Source organism: Equus asinus, chromosome 18, assembly GCF_041296235.1.
Source record: "Equus asinus isolate D_3611 breed Donkey chromosome 18, EquAss-T2T_v2, whole genome shotgun sequence".
Lineage (NCBI taxonomy): Eukaryota > Metazoa > Chordata > Mammalia > Perissodactyla > Equidae > Equus > Equus asinus.
In genome coordinates, this window is record NC_091807.1 from 28,304,155 (window position 1) to 28,314,634 (window position 10,480).

The following is a 10,480-nucleotide window of genomic DNA, read 5'->3' on the forward strand; positions in this document are numbered from 1 at the left end:
TTTAGATATACTGCAGCCATCTTCTCTTTCCACTCAAACTGAAACTCTCAAATTTTCTTTGACTAAGAGAGTGACAAGATTTCAGACTTGGAGGAGGTGTTAAGTGTAAGTTTGTCAGGACCCTTTTCTAGATAAAAAAATTATCTTAATAAATGATAGACTCTTTACTGAATACACAAATTATCTTACACATGCCTAGTAAGTGATATCCTTCCATTTTGCAGAATGCTTTCCATAATTAAAAAAGACAATGAAATAATAAGTTAGATTTCTAAGGAACTGTAAGTATTAGAACTCCCTTCCTCCTGTTTGTAAAGCTAACCTCAGAGTTACCCAGAGCATGGTCAGTCCTCAGATCTGACTTAACGAATGTTCAAGCTGTGAAAACTGTCCTGCCCTTGAAAGAACCCCTGTTTCTTCATCAGTTGGACAAATTATATCCTGGGAATAGCTTCATTGCAGGCTCACCTTGATGGCAGGTCCATCTCTGTTGGATTTGGCCATTTTGTGGGGTCTCCTAGCTCCAAGGACCTCAGAGTCAGAGTTTTTGCCGTGACCCCTGTTATAGAGATGAGACAGTGACACATTTATCACTGCTGGTTACAACTGAGTCTGAAGGGCTTTTTCTGTGGTAGGATCTAAATGTTAGAGTTCTGGAAGTTCAGAAAAGGAAAGGACACTAAAGTCAGAACCAACAAAGTCGTAGGCTCTCTAATTGGGAATATTGACTGGAATTTTAAATTCCATTCTTATGTCTTCCCCAGCCAAAGAGAGCCCCATTAAGGCACTAGATCTTGCTCTTTTCCACCAGAAAATGTGGCAACACCTGATCATACTTGAAACCTAATGAACTTCTCTTTTGCTTTTACACTCTCTACTGTCCTCTCTAGTCTTCTTTGCAACTGGCATCAGCTCATTTGTCACAACCTCAGAATACCTCCCTAAACTCTCTCTTTAGTACTTCAACCCTTACTCTCTTTTTCATTTTGCTGTTTTATTCCCTCTGTAGCAATTAGCTGTCTAAATTCATCTTTATTATACTTTTCTGGGTTTTTGTCTTTTTTTTTAAAGATTGGCACCTGAGCTAACTGTTACCAATCTTCTTTTTTTTTCTGTTTTTTCTCCCCAAATCCCCCCAGTACATAGTTGCATATTTCAGTTGTGGGTCCTTCTAGTTGTGGCATGTTGATGCCGCCTCAGTGTGGCCTGATGAGCAGTGCCATGTCCGGGTCCAGGATCCAAACCAGCGAGACCCTGGGCCGCCGAAGCAGCACGCGTGAACTTGGCCACGGGCCAGCCCCTTTACTGTGTGTGTGTTTTTTTTTTTAACTTCATCTACTAGAATGTAAATGCTGAGAGCAGGAAAGATGCGTATAATTTTCCTACTGTGTCTTCAGTATCAGGGATGATTTCCTTTCCAAAATATTTATCAATTAAGTGATTCAAATCAGTTTCCAAAACCTCAATATATGCATATGTATTTGAACTTCCATTTAATGCAGATGACATGTAGAATACTACTATTCTAACATTCTTTCCTTAAGTTTTTATTCTTCATGTGCTTAACACCTGAGTTTGCTTTAATTTCTCAATAACCCTGGAAAAATGTTCTCCCTTCCATTAATCCCCTAAGCTTTCAGGCCACACCTTTTCTCTCTGGGACTTTTGACTTACTCTCTTGAGGATATGTCATTACTTCTCTTCTTTCCCCTTGTGCCCCACCTAGACGCAATGCGATTTCAGCACAATTCTGAAATACTGTATGAGTGTTCTTGGGTAAGTGAGAGTCTGAGCAAGTGGAATATGAGAAATAGGTGAAGAAGACATCATTTATGATGCAGGTATAAGAAGAAATGCTTGTACTGTATCAAAGAAAAATCCAAATTCAGGCAAGCTATTTTTAGCCAAATTTCAAGAGAGGCCATAACGTCTCATAAAAGGAGTAATTGACAGGCAAGGATACAGAGATTTCTTAGAAACAAAGAACCATTTTTATTGAGAATAAGTGATTTGGCCAACTGTAGGATGTTAGGATCATCAACACAGTCATAACAGAGAACCCGAGACTAAGGACGTAATGCTAATATTTGGAGAATAGTCAGACGACACCTCAGAGGCTCAGGCCACAATGATGCCATTCTAAAAATGGGTAATTGGAGGTCAAAGCCTTTTTCAAGTTGTAATTTCTTGGGTTTAGAAATCGTGGAGTCCAGATCCATGAATCAGCATTATCTTTAGATACGCCATTTCAGGAGCAAATGAGCCTTTGATAGGGATGTTCTAGCAGCAAGAAGAGTAACATCTTCTATAGCAAAATGGCCTGTAGCCACAGTAGCCAGAGCCAGAGCCATATCCACAGCCATAGTAGGAACCATATCCATGGCAGTATCCAGTTCCATAGCCACAGCCGTAACGGGGCCCATAGCCACAGCCATAACCAGAGCCATACCCACAGCCATAATGGGGGCCAAATCCACAGCCATAGCCATATCTGCAGCCATAGCCACAGGAGTTGCCATAGTAGTTGCAACACATGTTGTCAGGAGAAGAGAATTCAGGCGGGTTGCAAGAGGAGGTTTCTGAAGTATGTGTATCTTCCGCTTTTCCAGGACCTTTACATACTGTCAGTAATTGGCAGAGCATACCATTCATCCCTGACTTAGCCACAAAATATGTAAACAACTCGTATGTGCCAGTTGCTGTCGACAATCATTAACAATGGTTTGCTTAAAATGAGCTCATTATTTTGGAGACTCCAGTTTCATTTAAAGAGCATCGTTTACATTTACTCTGCCAAAGAATTGTCTCAATAGAATCATGTGCCTGAAAGTAAAACTGATACCCATTTTCAAACCCTCCTATTATTAAATAGCTACCTCACACAACTAGGTTTTGGGCAGATTGTAGGAAAATTTTGCCCTTTTGCTCTCTATTCTTTCCCAAAATGTCTACCTTTCCCCATAGGGAAGGAAGTATTCCCATCTCCTTTCTTGAATCATTGCAACTTCTTGCCAGGCTTCTCCCACTCAGCTACCTACTGTCTGATACCTACTAGCTTCTTGTGGTAGAAAACAGGGATGATGCTAATTCTCTAAGGCACAGAACAGCTCCCAACAACCAGGAAACATCTTGGTCAAATGTCATAGCACTGACATCTGGAAACCTTGGCTTATAGCTCTGCCTCTATAAATAAGCTCTTCTATCTATAGGTGTCTCAATCCAAACATGCCCTTTCCTCTCATTCTATCCCAAACCTCCGACCTTTCCATCACCAAATGTGCAGTCAAAGAAAGTGTTTTTGTTTGTTTGTTTATCTAGTGGGGGGGGATTTTTTTTTGCTTATCTTAATTCTCTAGGTTTTACTTAAATCACCATTTTCAGAATCAGGCTGACTCCAAACCTAATTTTTTTTTTTACTGTAACAACTATGAGTCCATGTTGGAAGGGACTATAAACTCAGGATGATCATTCCTTCTACTAGATACTTGAATTTCAACTACAAAGGAATGAGCGGCAATACACTACTTTATTAAATGCTTTAATAGAGATTTACAAACCTGTCAATTTCATTTTCTCAGCAATTTCCTTAGCAGACAGTTAATCTTCCTACCTATTTTCTTCTGATATTGGTCACTCATCTAATCTGATCACAGTTATGTTTCATCCTTAACAATAAGCATACAGAAAACACATCTCCATTCCAATTCTTTTTCCCTTTGTTTTCTCTCTTTTTCCATCCTCCCTGAAATTCAAAACTATAAATTCTGTTCCTACAAATTCCCTGGCATAGACACTTTACTGTTTAATACTACTACCAATACCCACTTTCAGGCCCCAATACTCCTGGATTATTGAATAAGTATTTTATCTTATTGCATTATTTCTACTACTTTTCAATTCAGATCTCTAGATACTGATCCATAACAGTGGAAACAGTCTTTATTTTGTGCATCTCCGAATAACCAGCTCTGAGTTCAGTGCCTGGCACATGATTTACAATCACTATTTTGCCGATAAAATATAGATGGATTAAATAAAAATATGTTTAAATGTTGGTGTGCCATTTATAAGCTATAAGATATCTAGATAGATTACCAACATTTTCTCATTTCATTCAAACTGAAAGTCTCAAATTTTCTTTGACTAAGAGAGTCACCACTTGTCAGATTTTGAAGATATGTTAGGCGTTAGTTTGTGAAGACCATTTTCTTATATATAAATTATCTTGCACATGCCTAATAAATGATAGACACTTTACTGCATGCATGCTATCTTATACATGCCTAATAAATAATATTCTTACATTTCTCAGAATGCCTTTTATGACAAGAAACATAATGAAACAATAAATTAGATTTTTAAAGAGCTGTGATGATAAGAATTCCCTTCCCCTGTTTGTAAGGCTAACCTCAGAGTTACTCAGACCACAGTCAGTCCTCAGATCTGACTTACGAAAGTTCCAGCTGTGAACACTGTCCTGCCCTTGAAAGAACCCCTGTTTCTTCACCAGTTAGACAAATTGTATCCTGGGAATAGCCTCACTTCAGGGCTCACTTTGATGACAGGGCCATCTTCCTTAGAATTGGCCACTTTGTGGGGTCTTCTAGCTCCAGGGACCTCAGGGTCAGACTGTGTACCACGACCCCTGTCATGAAGCTAAGACAGTGACACATTTATCATTGCTGGTTAGAACTTAGTCTGAAAGGCTTTTTCTGTGGTAGGATCTAAGTGTTAGAGTTCTGGAAGTTCAGAAAAGGAAAGGACACTAAAGTCAGAACCCAAGAAAGTTGCAGGCTCTCCAACTCAGAAAATTGACTGGAATATTTAATTCCATCCTTATGTCTTCCCCAGCCAAAGAGAGCCCCATTAAGGCACTAGACCTCGCTGTTTTGTTTTGTTTTGTTTTGTTTTGAGGAAGATTAGCACTGAGCTAACATTTGCCACCAATCCTCCTCTTTTTGCTGAGGAAAACTGGGCCTGAGCTAACATCCGTGCCCATCTTCTTCTATGTTATATGTGGGACACCTGCCACAGCATGGTTTGATAAGCGGTGCCTAGGTCCATGCCTGGGATCCGCACCAGCAAACCCCAGGCTGCCAAAGGGGAACGTGAGAACTTAACCGCTGTGCAACCAGGCTGACCCCTAGACCTTGCTCCTTTCCACTGGAAAATGTGGCACCACCTGATCATACTTGAAAGCTAATGAACTTCTCTTCCCTGTTTATGCTGCTGATGTCCTCGCTGGTCTTCTTTGCAACTGGTATCAGCTCATTTGTCACAACCTCAAAACACCTTCCTGAACTCTCTCTCTAAAACTTCAACCCCTACTCTCTTTCCCTTAGGCTGTTTTATTTCCTCCGCAGCAATTTGTCTGAATTTATCTTAATTCTTACTTGGCTTTTTTTTATCTTCACCTACCACAATGTAAACACTCTGAGAGGAGGAAATTTGTCAATAATTTTCCTACTGTGCCTTCAGTGTCTAGAATGGTTCCCTTTCCAAAAGAGTCAAAAGTACTTGTCGGTTAAGTGGCTCACATCAATTTCCACTACCTCAGTATATGCAAATCCACACGTATTTCCATCAAATACAGATGATATGATAGAAGACTATTCTTCTAACTTTTCCTTTCTTTAGGTTTGTATTCTTCATGCTTAACACCTGAGTCTGCTTGTAATTTCTCTTTGACCCTGGAAACTTTCTCTTGCATTGTATTACTACTTTAAGCACTCAGGCCACATCGCTTCTCCTTGGGATTTTTGTCATGACCTCCTGAATAGGTGTCAATCCTCCGCTCCTTTCCCCTCCAGCTCCATTCTAGACTCCAGTATGATTTCCAAGGCACGGTTCTGAAATCCTGTGTGAGTTTTGCCTGAGTATGTGGGTATCTGAGCATGTGGAATATGAGAAACAGATGAAGGAGGCGTTGTTTATGATGCAGGTATAAGAAGAAATGCTTGTATTATATCAAAGAAGATCCCAAGGTTTAGGCAACACGTTGTCAACCCAGTTTTCAAGAGGAGCCATAACACCTCAAAAAAGAAGTAATTCACAAGAAAGTACACAGAGATTTGTTAGAAACAAAGCATCATTTTTATTGAGAATAAATGATTTGCCACACTGTAGGATGTTAGGATCATCAACACAGTCATAACGGAGAATTTCGGATTAAGGGAGTGAAGGCTAACATTTGGAAAATAGTCAGATGACACCTCAGAGCCTCGGACCACTAAGATACCGTTCTAAAAACGGGTAGTTGGAGGTCAAAGCCTCTGCAAAGCATGTAATTTCTTGAATCTAGAAATCATGGGGTACAGATCCCTGGGTGAACATTATCTTTAGACATGTCATCTCAGAAGCAAACAAGGTTTGGATAGGGATGTTCTAGCAGCAAGAAGAATAATATCTTCTATAGCAAAATGGCCTGTACCCACAGTAGCCAGAGCCAGAGCCGTATCCACAGCCATAGCTGGAGCCATAACCACAGCCATATCTGGTTCCATAACCACAGCCATATCCAGTCCCATAACTGCAGCCATAATGGGGGCCATAGCCACAGCCATAGCCACAGCCATAGCCGGTCCCATAACTGCAGCCATAATGGGGGCCAAACCCACAGCCATAGTCATATCTGCAGCCATAGCCACAGGAGTTGCCATAGTAGTTGCAACACATGTTGTCAGGAGAAGAGAATTTAGACGGGTTGCAAGAGGAGGTTTCTGAAGTGTCTGTGTCTTCAACTTCTCCGGGACCTTTATATACTGTCAGTAATTGGCAGAGCATACCAGAGCATACTCTGACTTACTCAAAAAATATATTAAAAACTCTTTTATGAGCCAGTCACTGTTAACATTCAATAACGGTTTGCTGAAAATGAGCTCATTATTTTGAAAACTCTAGTTTTATTTAAAGAACATCATTTAAATTTTCCCTGCCAAAGAATTGTCTCAATAGTATCATGTGCCCAAAAGTAAAACTGGTACCCATTATCAAAACCTGATACAGATACCTGTAATTAGCATTTGATATATATATATATATCTCAGGTCCAATATATATAGTTATATTTTATATATATATTATATGTGTATAACCTCAATACTGTCCATATATTACCTCAATTGCAAAATTCCATGTGCAATGCAACTCAGCACTCCGCTGCAACATAGCCTTCTCATATGCTAAAAATGGCTTGGGATAAGCAAAGAATTAATGGAAAAAATATATTTTTCACTGAACTTCAACTTTGCATTCCTATCACTAAAAGATTAGAAAATTTATCCACATCCATAATAGAGTAGACTAGGGTTCAACATCACCTACCAGAATTTCTCAAACTTTTATCATGAGTGGTTTTCCTTGCAATGATCTAGGTGGGTTAGATTATTGGGAAGTGATCATAAAGACATCTGCTCCACCTCTTGATATTTTGGAAAAGCCTTAGAACTTAGGAGAAACGGAAGTGCTATGTGGAGCTGGGCATCATGCCTTGCCCTGCCTTTTCCCTCTCACCTTGGTTCTTCCATGGGGTACACCACTGCCAATAGCACTTTTCGTGCAGTAAGGTCCCACTGGAATCAAGTAATGAGAAAAACCCCACTCTACTCCTTCCTTTTCCACGTGTATTTACATCAGCATCTTGGAAGGACTTACACTTAAACTCTATGAACTTCCATTTAAGAGAAGATTTATAAACTCTAAAGATGAATGGTTTTGAAACAAACACCTTTCTCATGGGTATAGAAACAATGTCAGGGCCCCAGTGCCCTGGTTTCTGTAATCAATACGTCCTCCCAGCTTTCTAGTGTCCCAGAAAGTCTATAGCCATAAAATCTACTTTTGGAATTCTAATACCTCATTTAATCCAAAGAATGGGACCACAAATCCATTTAACTGCATCCCCTCTTCCAATAAAAATATGTTGTTTTCATTTGAACTACCCAGAATCCATTATTTTCCTAATAGAAATTTCTCATCTTCACTTATAGTCTTAAAATGATAACATATACTTATACATTTTGTCGATTGCTTTGCTTTCTAGGCATTTCTTCAGCAACTCAGCTGAATTCCACAGACACTAAGCACACGCCACAGGCAAGGTGCTGTCCTGGGAACTGTAAGGTTGCAAAGAGAGATCACACGTGGTTCTTGTCCCAGGATCAAGCATCTGCATGCATAAAGAGACTCCCTAAAAGAAGGAGTTCTAGTGTTCCTCTCAGGGCCACCCTGCTTTTTCACAGCGTCTACTTTAGGGCTCATCTTCTTTCTGCACTACAGGAAAGACAGAAACAGAAAGAATGAAACTATCAACACAGCTATGTCAGTAGTTCTCAGCTGGTGGTGATTTCACCCTCTTGGACTCTTGGAGACAGTTGACACTGTCCAGAGACATTTTCAATTGTCAAGACTTTGGGGCTGGGAGATGATCTTGGCATCTAGTGGTAGAAACCAAGGATGCTGCTGATTCTACAGGGCACAGAACAACCCTCAACAACAAAGAAACATCTGTTCCAAAATGTCAATAGTGCTGAGATCTAGAAATTCTGGCTAACAGCTATGCATCTATAAATAAACTTCTATGCCTGTAAGTTTATAAATCCAAATATAGCCTTTCTTCTCACTCTATACCAAATATCTGACTTTTCTATCACCAAACATGCAGTCACAAAAAAGTGCCGATTTCACTTGTTTGTTTAGGGGGGATTTTTTTGCTTGTCTTACTTGTCTAGGTTTTGCTTAAATCACCACTTTGAGAATGAGACAGACTCCAAAATTTAAATTATTTTTTACTGTAACAACCATGAAATCTAAGTTGGAAAGGAGTATAAACCCAAGAAGATCATTCCTTCTACTGGATACTGAAATTTCAACGGCAAAGGAATGAGGGGAGATCTACTGCTTTTTTAGATGACTCCAACAGGGGTCTTCACAAACCTACCAAATTCATTTTCTGAGAGAGCTCATTAGTAGACATTTTTCCTTCAGGTGATAAATCATTCTACCTATTTTTTTTTTTTCTGATTTTGGTCACAGGTCTAATCTGATCACTCTGCTATGTTTCATCACTAACAATAAGCATACAGAAAATATATCCCCCGGGCAGAGTGGTTATGAGTGCTCTGCTTCGGTGGCCCAGGGTTTCGCAGTTTTGGATCCTGGGTGCAGACGTGGCACCACTCATCAAGCCAGCTGAGGTGGCATCCCACAAAGCACAACTAGAAGGACCTGCAACTAGAATATGCAAGTATATACTAGGGAGCTTTGAGGAGAAGAAAAGGAAGAAGAAGAAGAGTCACAACAGATGTTAACTCAGGTGCCAATCTTTAAAAAAAAAAAAAAAAAGAAAGAAAGAAAGAAAATATATCCCCATCCTAATTTTTCTTTTCCTTTAGTGTCTTTCCTTTTCTGTCATCCTTGAAATTTAAAACTATAAAATCTACCTCAAAAATTCCCTGGAATAGACACTTTGCTTTTCAATGCTATTGCCAACACCTACTTTCAGGCCATAATACCCCTGAATTATTGAAAAAGTCTTCTACCTATATTGCATTATTTCTAATGCCTTTCCATTCAGGTCCCTGGATACTGGTCCATAAAGGCAGGAACAATCTCCATTATGTGCATCCCTGAATCACCAGCTCTGAGTACAGTGCCTGACACACAATTTGCACTCAATCAGTATTTCTCCAATAAAAAATGGATGGATTAAAGCAAACACGTGTTCACACATTTGGATACCACATATAAGCTATAAGATATTTGCATATATGCTTAAATTCTCTGAACACTACTTTCTTCTTTCTAAAATTGGGTCTAAGCATTTTACATAAGTGTTTTTCACATGTTTCATGCCTATTCAGTGCTTTGGGGCAGGAATTGTACTCAATAAATTTTATTCCCTTCATCTCATTTATCTTACACCATAGTTTTAAATTCTCATCCAATAGCTTTTCAAATATTCATATTTACTTGTACTGAAATGCTGACTTTGTCTGAATTTAATGTAATAACTTTGTAGTTTAAAGGAGATTATTCTATTTATACATATATATGCTCTAATTAAAAACATTTTTATGATGAAAAAGCAAAACTCCTCAGAAAATAAATTACTCTCTTTGTGGCCTTTTAATGACCTGACTGAGCCATTTTGTATAGTAATTTGTTACTAAAAATACAATGTCAGCATTATGTCATTGGATATGGTGTGCATATTTTCAAGTTCAGCAATTAGAGGATGACTTTATGTTGTATTTATAAAGCATATCACTTAGGAACATATTTAAGTACATATCATAGAAAAAGTCGATGTGATTCTTTTGAAATTCCAGAAAAGTCAAAAGATCAGTCCATAGTAGAAATGTATTTTTAGGGCTGTGTCTTTTTCCATAGCTTGATTAAGTGTCCTTTTATAATAAGAGATTTAGCCAAGATCAAAGATTTATTAACTAGTAAATCCTTAATCTCCACGTGAAATATGTTC

General features: G+C 38.9%; 2 protein-coding genes across 2 annotated transcripts; both read right to left on the reverse strand.

Moving 5' to 3' along the window:
- Positions 1-2,259: 2,259 nt before the first annotated feature.
- LOC123278328 (keratin-associated protein 21-1-like) lies at positions 2,260-2,535 on the reverse strand. Its single transcript, XM_044751032.2, has one exon. It carries the CDS (start codon positions 2,533-2,535, stop codon positions 2,281-2,283), a length of 255 nt encoding a protein of 84 aa, XP_044606967.1. The 3' UTR covers positions 2,260-2,280.
- Positions 2,536-6,082: 3,547 nt separating this feature from the next.
- LOC123278325 (keratin-associated protein 21-1-like) lies at positions 6,083-6,726 on the reverse strand. The gene has a single exon (XM_044751029.2). The coding sequence runs from the start codon at positions 6,673-6,675 to the stop codon at positions 6,385-6,387; it is 291 nt and encodes a 96-aa protein (XP_044606964.1). The 5' UTR covers positions 6,676-6,726; the 3' UTR covers positions 6,083-6,384.
- Positions 6,727-10,480: the final 3,754 nt, after the last annotated feature.